The following is a 14,626-nucleotide window of genomic DNA, read 5'->3' on the forward strand; positions in this document are numbered from 1 at the left end:
AGTTCCCTTTCTTTGGAATACAATGACAGAATGTTCCCCTGGGAGAGGCACGATGCCACCTGCTGCCTGCATCACAGGGTATCTGAAAGGGGGCAGCAGCTGGTCCCCTCCTGCTGAAGCAGTTCTTGAGCTCGTACCCTCATAATTGCCCCATCCCCTGCATTGGTGCAGCCCAAGCCTGGAATTTTCCTGGGTCTGCCCTTCCCTTCTCGATGCTTCTGTGAGAATGCCTTGGGTTGCCATTTCCTTCCCTCTCATCAATATCATCATATCTTCATCGACTTTCCAAGAATTCCTCATTATTTCTGGCCTGCTTGTTTTCCAGCACTATTGTGGATTCATTCTATTTAATTTTCTTTTTTTGTCTTTCAAGAGATTTGTGTGGGAAAGGAGACTGATGGGGGTGCTTAGCCTGCTATCTTGAGCTAATCCTAAAAGCAGTCTCAATTCTGTAAAACAGTATGTGCACAGGAGTAATACTAGAGGCTAGTACACCAAGCTATATACTTTTTTCTTTTTTTGAGATAAGGTCTCGCTGTGTTGCCCAGGCTGGGCTTGAACTCCTGAGCTCAAGCCATCCTCCTGCCTCGGCTTCCCAAAGTGCTAGGATTACAGATGTGAGCCCCTGCACCCGGCCAGACTCAACTAATAACAAGCAGTTACTTTGGGGTAATGATTTTATGCTTGATTCTCCTTTTCTTTTCTGTGCTTTTCTGTCTCTTCTTCACTTTTATTTGTTAAAAATTTTTTTTTGCAAGGTAAGGTAGCTGGTGGATCCCCACCTATACCTTTGAGAAGATGGAGGACCTTAAGTTAAGAGTCAGATATTTATCAACCATAACAAGTTCACCATAGAGCCCTTCGTCCTCCTGTTGAGATCAGTGATCTTCAGACCTGCCTGACCATCTTAACATTCAGGTTCCTGGGCCCCAGATACCGAACCAGAACCTGTAAGGGTGGAGCCCAGGAATCTGTTTGTAAAATCTCTACTGGTGAACCCGATGGTCATTTATTTTCTATTGGAAACCACTGATTTAGAGCACTTGTTTCCAAATGCAAATCCCGTGTACTTGCCTAAGTTAAAAATCATCTAGGCCAGGTGTGGTGGCTCATGCCTGTAATCCCAGCACTTTGAGAGACCTCAGATCACCTGAGGTCAAGGGTTCAAGACCAGCCTGGCCAACATGGTGAAACGCTATCTCTACTAAAAATACAAAAATTAGCCAGATGTGGGGGTGCACGCCTATAATCCCAACTACTCCGGAGGCTGAGGCAGGACAATTGCTTGAACCCGGCAGAGGTTGCAGTGAGCTGAGATCGAGTCCTTGCCCTCCAGCCTGGGTGACAGAGCAAGACTCCATCTCAAAACAAACAACAACAAAAAATAATCTTCTACCACTTTTCTGCCTACCTTCTCAAACTTGCAAGATCTCCCTCTAGTTTATCTTCACCAGTTGGAGCACTCACTCCCATGTACACATGTTCTTCCTGATTACTTACGAAAATATGGAAATTATGTTGAAATGTATTGAAGTCTGAATGTTGAAAATGTCTTTAAGTTATTGAGAATGTCCACAATGGAGAACTGTAATTCTGCTTCTTTACACTGAGCTGCCCTTTCATGGGGAAAAAGTCTTTTGAGAAACTGAGCATATATTTCTCCATCCAGAGCAATGTCCATTTCTTCCTCTTTTGATTTTAGTCTCTAGCCAGTTTCCTTTCCTTGACCAGATGGGCCCCAGTCCCGTGAGGACTCTGAAGAAAAGCACATAGCCTTAGGCTTCTTAAAACCTCCCAACATGAACATCGACCAGCTATTCTTCACTCACCATTTATTAGACACAAATATCTTTACTTACATTTTCATTAGTTCTTATCTTCATCAGATTCCAGCCGCTTACATTCTGGAATGCTGACGTCATTTGTTGGCATGTGTGGTGTTATTCGGGAGCTTGTGTCCAGGTTTATTGGTTCATCATCCACCTAAACCAACATCTATTAAGTGAACTCTGTGTGCAACACCTTGCCAGACACTAGATGTACTTTACAGTTTGCAGAACAGCTTCCTTATCGTCACGTGTAGCCAGCCTGGCCACAACCCTGGGAAGTAGGTGGCAGTGGCGTTATCACCATGACCCTCATTGGACAGATGAGGAAACAGGGTCTTGGGAAGATTAAGGAACTTATCCAAGGTCACACAACTCACAAGTTTCAGAGGCTGGCCTCAAACCCAGGCCACCTGACCACGAATCCTATGCACTCACCAGGATGCCACCCCCACCAACTTCCTGGCAGGGAGAGGGGCTCCTGGCCTTGACTGCAGTTTGGAAATGATTCTGTAGCCATTTCCCTTTACCTCTTGATTTATGGTGGCAGTGCTGGTCCTCCATGTCAGCTCACATGTATCGACAATTGCAAAGAAGCCTGTTACAAGAATTTGTGCCTCAGCCAGGCCCAGTGGCTTACACCTGTAATCCCAGCACTTTGGGAGGCCAAGGCATGTGGATCGCTTCAGCCCAGGAGTTCAAGACCAGTCTGGGCAACATAGTGAGACTCCATCTCTACAAAATAATTTTTAAAATAGCCAGGTGTGGTGGCATGCACCTGTAATCCCAGCTACTTGGGAGGCTGAAGTGGGAGAATCTCCAGAGCCTGAGGAGGTTGAGGCTGCAGCAGGCCAAGATTGTGTCACTGCACTCCGGCCTGGGCAACAGAGTGAGACTCTGTTTCAAAAAAAAAGAGAGAATTTGTGCCTCTTATCGAAAATCATCTCAGTAGGCTCAGAGGGGGCAGTGGGTGAGTGCCAGGAGCCCTCTTCCTTCTCTGTCAATGCTCTGGGAACTGGTATTTGTAGAAACTGCAAACGTGTAGCCTCCTGGTCACGAGGGCTTGTTTTCCATTTAGTCTCCTGGAGGAGGACTCCGAGGAGGAGGGAGACTTGTGTCGCATCTGTCAGATAGCCGGGGGTTCCCCAAGCAACCCCCTCCTGCAGCCTTGCTGCTGTGTGGGAAGCCTGCAGTTTGTTCATCAAGAGTGCCTGAAAACGTGGCTGAAAGTGAAAATAACATCAGGTAGGTGGGGAAGGAAGTGCAGCGAACGTGCCACGACATGTAATTAACATGAGGCACCACGGTGTGGGCCCCGGAGCCTTGTCATCAGCTCACTCTCCTCCGCAGAACAGCGACTCAGGGACACGTGGCTGAGCTCCGGATTCTTGCTCATAAAAGCTGTCTTTAAACTATGGGAGGGAGTTGGGTTTTTTTGTTTTGGTTTTGGTTTTGGTTTGTTTTTTGTTTTTTGTTTTTTTAACCTGAGAGAAGACTCCTGGGAACAAATTCTACTGAGTTCTACCTCTGCTTGAGGCCTGAGCAGAGATGCTAAGATCGCCTCTCAGGAGGAAGGAAATAGAAGTGGGTCAGCAGTGGAAGCTCAGCAGACACACAGTAGCCGTGCCCAGCTAGCAGACACCCAGCAAAATACTTCAGAAGGTCTCTCATGAGAGACCCCCAGCACACACACGCTACTTCCTTTTATTTGGGGGTCACCTAAGAAACTAAACAAAGCTGCCTTTTAGTAATAGGGATAAGAGCGCTGATCTGATTGTCTAGCACCATATTAGATACAGAAATTTCCATGTGCTGATTTTGTCAGCTCCCTAACATCTTATAACTGGGTGTGCAGCCCCTTCTCAGCTCCCTGAGCAGGTTATAACCTAAATAACAACCACATCGGTAGGTCAGCTGTAGTTTTCTGGGCAGAGACAGAAGGTTTCTTTAAAGCACGGCTTTAGGAACGAGATCAACTTTAACAACAACAACAAAAAAAACGCATGGAACATCAGTGCAAAGAGCAACTTGATCAGAAAATAGCCGCGGCTTCTTTCAGACACACCTCTCTGAAAACATATCACCCCGCAGCCAGATCCTATTTCTCCCCCTCTTCCATATCCTTCTCCTTAGCTGTCACTATCCAGGCTGCAGGCAGACTTAGAGCTTTACCCTGTCCCCATGAGATGTTGCCACTCCCCCTCACCAAGGACAGCACACCATGGAATCAGAGAATGAACACGTGGGGTAATCACATTACTGTCTCATCCATGGAGCTTGTTTTATGCAACTTCCCTAGCATAAGAAATGTAAGTCCACTGATCAAGATGCTTAAATTCATATCCATATAACGAGCAAAGTATTCAGTCTTTCAGAGAGGGAAGAAACGAGTGGATTTCGGTTGCTAACGACTGCCATGCAATCCTTTATCTTCCTAGAAATTTGGGCCAATTAAACATCTAACACAGAAAAAGTTAACCATGAAACATGTCATGAAAGTGCTGCTATGCTCATAAATGTCAATGCTTGTATGGGTGTGTTCAGTAGGATTCGATCGGAAGACTCATGGGACATTTGGTAGCCAAAAGCGTTACTGAATGATGCTAAAAAAAAAAAGTCAAGCAAACAAAATGCAGATAAGGGATTACTTCCTGTTCATCCTTGCCCTTTGAAAGTCTCTATTATTTACTGTTTCTTTATATCCCCAGTGGGGAAATAGAATGCGGGTATGAAACTGCACAAGCCCTATTTTTACCAAATACATACTGGTAACTAATAGGTCTTTTATTTTCTAATACATAAAATAAACATCAGTACATCATCAGTCAAATGCCGCAACTAAGGGGGAAAAACTGTCTGGCAGAATGTTTGCTTAGACATAGCCCAGTTCTGCATCCTCCACTTTTGCGTTGGGGAATAGGATAAAAATGCTGATCTAGAATGCCTGTTTTTATAAAAACAGCAACAAAGGAAGCCTTCTCATATTTCTTTTCCCAGATGAGTCTGAGCTCAGGCTGATGAGCTGGCCCTGGGTACTACTGTAACTAGTACCCACACCTGGCCCCTCGCTCCCTCACTGTTCTCAGGTGGGAATGTTACCCGGGCAGGAGTAAAGGCAGATTTTTAAGCCGTTGATCGAGAATAGTTTCTGCCATCTATTTTGGTCCTCACTAATTTATTTACTTGGACCTGTGTTGGGTCTACAAGAAAAAAAAAAAAAGCTGAATATTCACTCTTTTTACAAACACCTTGTTATAGACTCTTAGCCTCTGTGCAGCAATTCCAAGTTTATGAACCATCGCGTTTATATTTAAATAGAAGCAAGATCTGCTATTTAAAAGTCATGGGAATTTCACTTCTATGAAGCTTGCATAATAGATGACTACAAAGGAAATTTTTCAGCTCTCAGATTCAAGGTCATTTTCTACAGAAGATGGCTGGCTTTAAAGGAAGGTCACTCAAGCTCAGAATTCATAACACACACAAGTTCACTCTCCAAATATCACCTGTCAATGTGCTAACACAAACAGACCCATGGTTATATGTACCGTATAATTCTTTATCTAATTTAAGGAGCAGATCTTGGTGCCGTGAAGACCTGTGAGATGTGTAAGCAAGGCCTGCTGGTTGACCTGGGTGACTTTAACATGATTGAGTTCTATCAGAAGCACCAGCAATCTCAGGTAAGAAATGTGGCCACTCTGCCTCCACAGGTTAAAGGATGTTAGAGGGGCAGGGCGAGAAGACATTCCCTTTCCCTGATCTAAGAAATGTAGAAGGTCTCTGCTGGCAGGAGTCTGACAATATCCATTTAGCTTACTTCTCTGAGAAGACCTGCCACTAAATTAGGGTATTAGAGAGTTGAAAAGCCTTTTTTTTTTTTTTTTGAGACAGAGTCTCACTCTGTCGCCCAGGCGGGAATGCAGTGGCACAATCTCACTGCAACTTCTGCCTCCCAGGTTCAAGCGATCCTCCCGCCTCAGCCTCCTGAGTAGCTGGGATTATAGGCGTGTGCCACCACGCCCACCTAATTTTTGTATTTTTAGTAGAGATGGGGTTTCTCCATGTTGGCCAGCGTGGTCTCGAACTCCTGACCTCAAGTGATCTGTCTGCCTCCACCTCCCAGAGTGCTACGATTACAGCGTGAGCCACTGCACCTGGCTGAGAGTTGGAAGTCTTATTTGTCCTGGGTTGAGTTTGCCCTGCTGTTGGGGACAAAAGTAAGAAGCTTCAGTGGGCAACTGGACACAGAAAAATACCAAAAAATTCTGGTAAGCTCCACACCCACGTTTGCAGAAGTAATTTAATAACAAGAGAAAAAAAAATCAGGGTCTTGGAGGAAATGGTCCCTAATTTAAAAACCAAGTAACCCTGGCATAAGAAGGAACTCCTTTACCTACGGCTAATAAACATGAGGTAAATGCCTACTGGCTGATCTTTAACACCTAGTGAATTAACTCTCCTAGGGTATTTGGACTGCATTTCTAATATTGTAAAAAAGTTAGTTACCCTCAGGTGGGAAGCTGATTTGTGCCTGAGATAGAAGTTAATCACCCAATTCTCAGGCAGACAGCCTTCCATTTAGAACTATTAGGTTGGTGCAAAAGTCATTGTAGTTTTGCCACTTTTGTTGGCAATATCCACAATTACTTTTGCACCAACCTAAGACTATTTTGTTCAATATAGAAGTCACAAGCTACTTGTGGCTAATGAACAGGTGGCTTGTTCTAATCAATATATCCTGTAAGTGTCACATACACACCAAATTTCGAAGACACAGTACCAAAAAAAAAAGGTAATATATCACCTAATTTTAAATACCAAGTTTCAAAGACAGTACACTTTCCAGTTCAGTATGTAAAGAGCTTGAAGTTGTCACTTCGCTTTAACAACAAGTAAAAAGCTGAAAAAAGTGCAAAATCAACAACCCTTCTTAGATCCGTAAGAGAAGTGAGATCACTGAGCAAATCACTGCCCCTAAAATTGGAGAGACAGGCAGATAGAATCACTAATCCCAGCATTTTGGGAGGCCAAGGTGGGCGGATCATTTGAGGTCAGGAGTTTGAGACTAGCGTGGCCAACACAGCGAAACCCCATCTCTACTAAAAATACAAAAATTAGCTGGGCGTGGTGGCGCATGCCTGTAATCTCAGCTACTCAGGAGGCTGAGGCTTGAGAATCGCTTGAACCTGGGAGGCGGAGGTTGCAGTGAGCCGAGATCGCACCACCGCACTCCAGCCTGGGCGACAGAGTGAGACTCCACCTCAAAAAGAAAAAAAAAAGAATCACAACTTATCAGAGCAGAGACTCCTGAGCAGAAAGCTCTGTGAAAACCAGTGCTGGACAAGTAACCTTAAGCTGTAATTAATGAACTGCTGGAGGCTCAGTGTAGACAAGTCTGAGAGTCAAAAATTCCAGGGGGACCCTGTCATAAGGGTATCCCCACACTTCGGTGAGTTTTCTATCCAGGAGTGCAACCAGGTGCTTACAGTGAATAGCAGAGAAAAATTCCTTCATGCTTCCAGCAGGGGGAGGGGGAAAGTGACCATTTTGGTATAAGCCAGAGCTTTCTGTTCTTCCTAACAAAGTTTGCCCTCAGGAGAAACTATTTAACCAGAGCCTAACCTTTGGAGGTTTTATCGGAGCACCATACCTAACTGGAAGAAGGGAAATACTCAACTCCAGCCCTCTCTAGCCATCTTGTCCCACCTAAGGTGGGAGGGGGAGGATAGAGAAACTGACAGGCACTTGTGAAGTTCACAGTCCAGAGGCACAAGCTCACTCAGACTGGGACCTAGAGTCTCAAAGGACTGTAGAATACTTCCCCTGTCCCCACACTTCACCACCCCATGGCTAACAACCCATTTATAGCGGTTCCTTTTACCCAGTACATCACGTCCGGCTACCAAGAAAAAATTACAAGACATACTCAAAGGTGAAAAGCACAGTTTGAAGAGACAGAGCAAACACCAGAACCAGACTCAGATATGGCTGGGATGTTGGAATTACCAGACCAGGAATGTAAAACACTATAATTAATACGCTAAAGACTCTAACAGGTAAAGTAGACAGCACTTAAGAACAGATGGGCAGTGTACACAGAGGAATGGAAATTCTAAGAAGGAAAAAGAAATGATAGAGATGAAAAACACTAACAAATGACGAATGCCTTTGATGGGCTTATTAGTAGACTGGATACAGCTGAGGAAAGAATCTTTGAGTTGAGCATATCCCAATAGAAACTGCCCAAAATGGAAAAACAAAGAGAACAAAGATTGGAGAAAAAGAAAAGAAAACAGAGCAAGATATCCAAGAACTTGTGAGACAACTATCCAAAAGGTGTAATAGACACATCATGGGAATACCCAGAAGGAGAATAAAGAGAGAAAGGAACAGAGAAATATTTGAAGCAATAATGACTAAGAATTTCCCCCAAATTAATGTCAGACACCAAATCACAAATCCAGAAAGCTCAGAGAACACCAAACAAGATAAACGCCAAAAACAAAACAACCCACCACCATGACATATCATATTTAAAATGGAAAAAAAAATCAAAGATAAAGAAAAAATCCTGTAAGAGGCCAAAGGGGAAAAACACCTTCCCCTAAAGAGGTGTAAAGATAAGAATGACACCTGACTTCCCACAAAGCGTGCAAGCAAGAAGACAGAGAAACAAAATATTTAAAGTGTTAAGAGAAAAAACTGGCCAACCTAGATTTCTGTACCCTGCAAAATTATCCTTCAAGAGCAAAGGAGAAATAAAGATTTTCTCAGGCAAATACTTAATGCCAAAAAAAGTAAAATATCAAAAAAAGTAAAAATTACATACAGAAATGATCATTTGAAAATATTAGGTTAATAAATTATATTGTTAAAATTAATTTCACCAGTTTCTTTTTGCTTCTTTAATGTGGCTACTAGAAATTTTAAAATTACATCTGTGATTTGTGTTTGTACCTCTGAGTGTATTCTATCGGATGGGGCTGATCTGGAAGGTGATTTCCACATTATAAGCAGTCAATAAATATTTAGCAGACCTTTTTTTGGCCAACATTTTGACAGCTAAGTCAAAATGATTTGTGTGAGTCCAGGCAATTCTGCAGTTTCTTTGTTTAAAATTTTAAGGGTGTAGACCGAAGAACAAAATATTGACAAGAGTGAAGGATATTTGAAGAGTTCAGTGAATGAGGGCATAATGCCACAGCAGCATTACAGAGGTTAGGCACCAGGAGGTTAGAGAAAGAAAAGGAAAAAACAGAAAAGAAGAGAGGAGGAGAAGGGAGGGCAGGGGAGGGGAGAGGAGAAGGACTTCTTGAGAAATAAATAGTGTTTTGAGGCCTGAAGGTCTCACATCACTGCATCATAACCACCAGGCACTAAGATCTGAGACGATAAACAGAGCGACTCACATTCCTGGACGCTGAGCATGTGGGAGGCGAAATATTGAAAGAAACCAGAACCTCTCAGTGCCTGAGGTCAGGTGCCAGCCAGGGCGCCGACAGGTTCATCTCAAGAAATAGATCATTTTGGGCAATGGAGCCTGCCAAATCTCCTAAGGAGGACGTGTTCACATGAGGATGGGTTGCCTAGAATACTATCTATCAGAGCAATCTACTGACACCACAAACACCATGCAGCCCAGGGGAATACCTTGTCTAGAAAAGACCCCTTTTGGCCCCAAGCCTTTCCACATGGTTCTCCCTCTGCCAAGCTGCTGCCACCATCTAATGTCCTTTATCAATGGTATTTATAGAACTGACCCAACAGCAGCACATTTTTCCATTTGTACTAAGATGTTTGCACTCGTAGTCTTGAGGCTGCATGTCCCACTGAAAAGCCTACCAGCTTTGATTGAGATCTCAATCTAAACCCTGCTCTCTTCCCCAGAGTGGCCCCGTGACCTTGAGGAAACTATGGCAACTCTCTGCACCTCAGTTCTCTTATCTGTAGAAGGTGAGAGATGTTAACTCACACCTCACAGGTCTGGATGTAGGAAAAGACTCGAGTACATCACCCCATAGACAGAGTGTGTGCAGAGAAGGCTGCATGCATGAGAATTGTCAGATTACAGCCGCAGAGACGCTCGACCAACTTGGCACTCAGGGGAGAAAGCTAAGTGCACCAATGACTGGCCTAGAGTCCATCAGTGAACTAACAAAAACAAACCAGCCCCACTGGGTCACATCCATATCCTCGGCCCCACTGCACCCTCCGCATTGAGATAACTGGCTACAAGCACCTTCTAGAAAGAACTATGACAGTAATTGTATCAGCCAGGATCTGCGTGGGAAGAGATGGTGGCACACTCAAAGGGGGCAAGTGAAGAACGCAGAAAGGAGGAGGAAAATGTGGGCAGCAAAAGAAAGCAGCAAGGAACAAGGAGGTGTCCTGGGACTAGCAGTGTGGCCAGGGTCATGAGCGCTGTAGCTAAGGATCAGCCACCAGCAGCCTGTGGCCTTCAGCAGAAGACAGCAACCACTGTCACACCACACCCAGCAGAGAGGGATTGGGGAAGAGACACCCAGCTTCTTCCTCCTCCGCCCTTGGGTCTCCCGCCGGGGTCTCCCATGGGCCAAACCCAACGGGAAGCCAGAGGGCAAGGGAGCCCAGCTGGGGAAAGCCATGGGGCCGGCCCCTGGGCCACAGAGCAGGAGGGGCGCGGATCTGCAGGGGAAACAGAAAGCATCCAGCGCAGTCATTGCTCCACGTGGAAGCAGGAATGATTTTAAATTCGTTTCAGTGAGAACTTCACAGGCCATCAGAGCCTTTTGGAAATGCTCGCATTATCATCCCAGGTGGCAACCAGGCCGCTAGGCCCCCCCTGTGGGGAGAGCAGGGTCATAGCATGGGCAGCTGCTGTCTGGCAGCGGCTGAGGGCTCACACCTCACTGCAGTCCCAACTGTCCCCGTGACCTGCTGGGAATTCATAGTGCCTGTCTGCTCACAGCCTGGGCAAAACCCTAGGCCCCAGGGAGCCTGACTTGGGCGAATTCTGAAGCTCGCCATAGATAAAGACTGAAGCAATTGTTGTTGAACACAAAGATATCTACAATGTCACTAAACCTCAGCTCGTCCCCGAGGCGCGATGAGCCCACTGAGGGGACAAGCCCTGCTGAGGAGGCCGCCAGCCTGGCCGTGGAGGTGACGTGGACACCTGTGCCTTGTGGGCCTGGTCCCTTCCCCTCGCTCCCAAACCTGGCTCACCCGGGCCTCCTGGCCACCCTCCTGCTGCTTGTCCTTGGCAAATGGGTTCCTTTCTGGAGAAGTGGCACCACTTCTAGATGTGTACAAATCTAGATATGTACCAAAAAAGGGGCAAAACCAAAAGAAACCTAGAACTGGCTTCAGCTCAGCCTGGTTCTCACTTGACCTCAAACTAACTGACTAGTGAACTGTTTTTCTTATATATTTTCCCACTTAGAATTTTTTTTTTTTGCTTTTGTTTAATTACAAAACCACCCAAAATGATAACTTATAACATTTAGCTGCAGGTCTTCTTTTTTTCTATTAAAATGGTGATACACAGGCCCAACCCAGGTCTAACCCCAGCTCTGGGATGGGGCCAGGGTCCCTCCTGGGTTCAAGGGATCCTCCTGCCTCAGCCTCCTAAGTAGCTGGGTCCACAGGTATGTGCCACCACACCCTGCTTTTTTATTTTTTATTTTTATTTATTTATTTTTTTTTTGAGAGAGATGGGGTCTGTTTCACTTTGTTGCCCAGGCTGGTCTCAAAATCTTGGGCTCAAGTGATCTTCCCACCTTGGCCTTCCAAAGTGCTGGAATTACAGGTGTGAGCCACCACACCCAGCCAGTTTAACTTTACAAATACTTATTGAGCACCTGCTGCCTGTGAGATACTGTGCTGAAAATGCTGCCGTACCCAAGACCCGCAGGGGGCTACCGACCAGCAGCAAAGACCGGAGCCAGCAATTCCTGCAGGTAGAGGTACAAGGACCGTGCAGGCCGCTGCGGGAACAGCTGCGGGACTCCAACTTGCTCTCTGAACCAGAGAAGGCCTTTCTGAAGAAGAGATGTTTAACAGCGGAAGGAAAGAGAGGAGCGGGCCTTCTATCCACCGGGCCTTGGAGTAAAGTCTGTGACATCTGGGATGGACGCCTCACCTGGGACCTAAGCACAGATCAGGGCGTGTCCTCTAGGTGCCCGGTCAGCACCGTCGGTGGCCTTTGAGGGTGTGGAGGGGCTCCCGTCAGAGCACGTTTTCCTACCTTAGTTCTGTACTTCCGGTGGGAGCAGGGCAGATGCTGCTCACAAGGCGCTAACAGGGCACTGAACTCAGATGATTCTAGTATGAGCCCCAAGGTCAAGGTCTGTTACCAGGCCTCAAGCGGCTAGATTAGGAACTCCTGCAAGCATCTGGAGAGGGGATCATTAGACAAGAGCAGCAGTGGGGCCCCAGGGACCTGGCGGTTTCATCTTAGGTCTGTCAGGGCCTGTGGCAGTACAGCCCTCCTTTCCCCTGACTCTTTCGGTAGTGCTGCGTGTGAGGCAAGCCTACATTTGCTCCTGTGAGCATTGGCTGTCGCCTGGAAGCCGGACTCACATTGGGTGCTGGTTGGGTGCTCGGTTTTGGGGTGGAGGGCAGAGCTCCTGGATAGAAGCATGCGGCGAGCCAGATAACATTCCAGCCTCCAAAATGGACGAGGTGAAAACAGGTTTAAGGAAAGCTTAAGTCACAGGTTACACACGCAAATGCCACAGAGGCCAGGCCGACAACAAATGGTGGTAATCTTCTAGGTATCCTGCCATTGGGCGTGGTGGCATTTGTGGCAAAATGGAAAGTGCTCTCCCCAGCTAAAGATGGTCATACTCTTCTTTTCTACCTTCCTTCTTGCTTCCTTCCATCCAACCAGAGCACATCCACAAGCCAGATTCAGCTTACCAGCTACCAAGTGCTCACCATTAGTTTAGATCAGTGGTTCTCAAAAATGGGTGGTCCCCAAACCAGGGGCGTTAGCATCATCTGGGAACTTGTTAGAAGTACACATTCTTGCGCCCACTCCAGTCCAGCTGAATCAGAAATGCAGGGAGGAAAGGAGGAGCAGTGAGGCCGGGCACGGTGGCTCACACCTGTAATCACAACACTTTGAAAGGCCGAGGCAGGTGGATCATTTGAGGTCAGGAGTTCGAGACCAGCCTGGCCAAATGTGGTGAAACCCCGTCTCTACTAAAAATACAAAAATTAGCTGGGAGTGGTGGCACACACCTGTAATCCCAGCTACTCGGGAGGCTGAGGCAGGAGAATCACTTAAACCTGGGAGGCCGAGGTTGCAGTAAGCCGAGATCACACCGTTGCACTCCAGCCTGGGCAACAGAGTGAGACTCTGACTCAAAAAAAGAGGAGAAGGGGGAGGGCAGGGAAGGGAGGGGAGGGGAGGGGACTGCCTAGCAACTGTGTTTGAGAAGGCCTGCTCAGTATTTCTGATGCATGTTAAACCTGGAGCCACTAGATTCAAAAGTTGTGGCTGAATGGATCACTGTCTGATCCATCACAGTTATGCATTTTTTTCTCATTGCTTCATCTGTGCATATATATATAAAGCATGCACAGTATACCAGGCACTAGGCCAGGCACTAGGAGTCAGGAGCAAACAAGACAGATGCATGTCTTGCCCTCACAGATCTTAACGCCCAGACAATTTACCTGGAATCCTGTCTCTAAATCTTGCCTCTTGTAGGATGTGTTTGTTTTGTGAGATCCCATATATTAGCTCACTTTACTATCACGCTTTGAGGAAACAGGCAGAACAGAGGTTACTTCCCTTCCATTACAAATTGAGTCCCTTTGGCCCTGCACAGTTAAAACTCTGCCTAAAGTCACAGTGTCTGGTGGCCCTACACTGCCCACCTTAGCTGGCAGCGCTTTCCAGGTAAGGTGCACTCCAGGGCCCCCTGCTCACTGAATTGGAACACACCCCTGCCATCCTTGCTCTGCCGCACAGGAGAGTCTCAGTGGGCCTCAGGCTGTCATTGCTCTGAAGCACAGGCCTGGCCTGGCTCCATCTCAGCCAGGGACAGATGTCCTCAGACACACGCAGTCACCTAATCACCCTTATAACTAGGAGCACTCTTGAATATATTCGAAGACTTGACAGAACGTTCAGCCAGGCTGTCAGCTTCTTTAAGTGGAATATATTGAGAATTTCCATCAGTAGCAAGTCTCTTGGCCTAAATGAATATTAGCAAAATGGAGAAAACAGCTGGCAGGTGGGCTGAGATCTCCGGAGCCCTTTTGTGCTGTTTCACATGCCTTCTCCTTTTTAATGTCCCTGCCCCCTCCTATTAATGCCACCCCCATTCCCTTCAGTCTGGCACACAAAGGGAACTCCATGTGGGAGTCAAAGTGTGATGTGATTGGGACAAGGAAGGAGTGGATGGGCCGTAGCCCCAGTAAGCCCTGCTCCAAAACCTCGTTCATTTGGCCCTGGCCAGCCAAGTGCGATGGAACTCTTTGAGTTAACAAATCCCTCCCACTTGTAGCTCAGGAGTATAAAGGCTGATTCGGAGTTGACTATCACACTCCTGCTCTGATTGGTGGGCTGAGCCCCTTTGTCGAGCATCACCAGCTCTGCAAAGGGCGCACATGAAGGAAAAGAGCCGGCGAGATTGATGGCGCCGTGTGACAGGTTCCCTCCCACAGACCAGAGAAGGGACACAATCTGCTAGAAGTGACTTTTCAAATTATCTGCAGAAAACATTAGTGGATATTCTCCCATCTGCATGCCTCTGGGCCTTATTGAGTCATAAAAAGTAAATGATTTCCCTGAATGCTTTGACAAA

General features: G+C 46.5%; 1 protein-coding gene across 1 annotated transcript in view; it reads left to right on the plus strand.

Annotated features, from left to right (window-relative positions):
• The window catches only part of LOC116458445 (probable E3 ubiquitin-protein ligase MARCHF10), a 53,203-nt gene that overhangs the window by 25,629 nt on the left and 12,948 nt on the right, over positions 1–14,626 (plus strand). Inside the window, exons 7-8 of the mRNA XM_058431154.1 lie at positions 2,905–3,071; positions 5,400–5,509. Coding sequence (XP_058287137.1) covers positions 2,905–3,071; positions 5,400–5,509 — 277 coding nt within the window. The remainder of the gene's footprint in view (positions 1–2,904; positions 3,072–5,399; positions 5,510–14,626) is intronic.

This window comes from Hylobates moloch, unplaced genomic scaffold (assembly GCF_009828535.3).
Source record: "Hylobates moloch isolate HMO894 unplaced genomic scaffold, HMol_V3 SCAFFOLD_19, whole genome shotgun sequence".
In the NCBI taxonomy this organism is placed as follows: Eukaryota; Metazoa; Chordata; class Mammalia; order Primates; family Hylobatidae; genus Hylobates; species Hylobates moloch.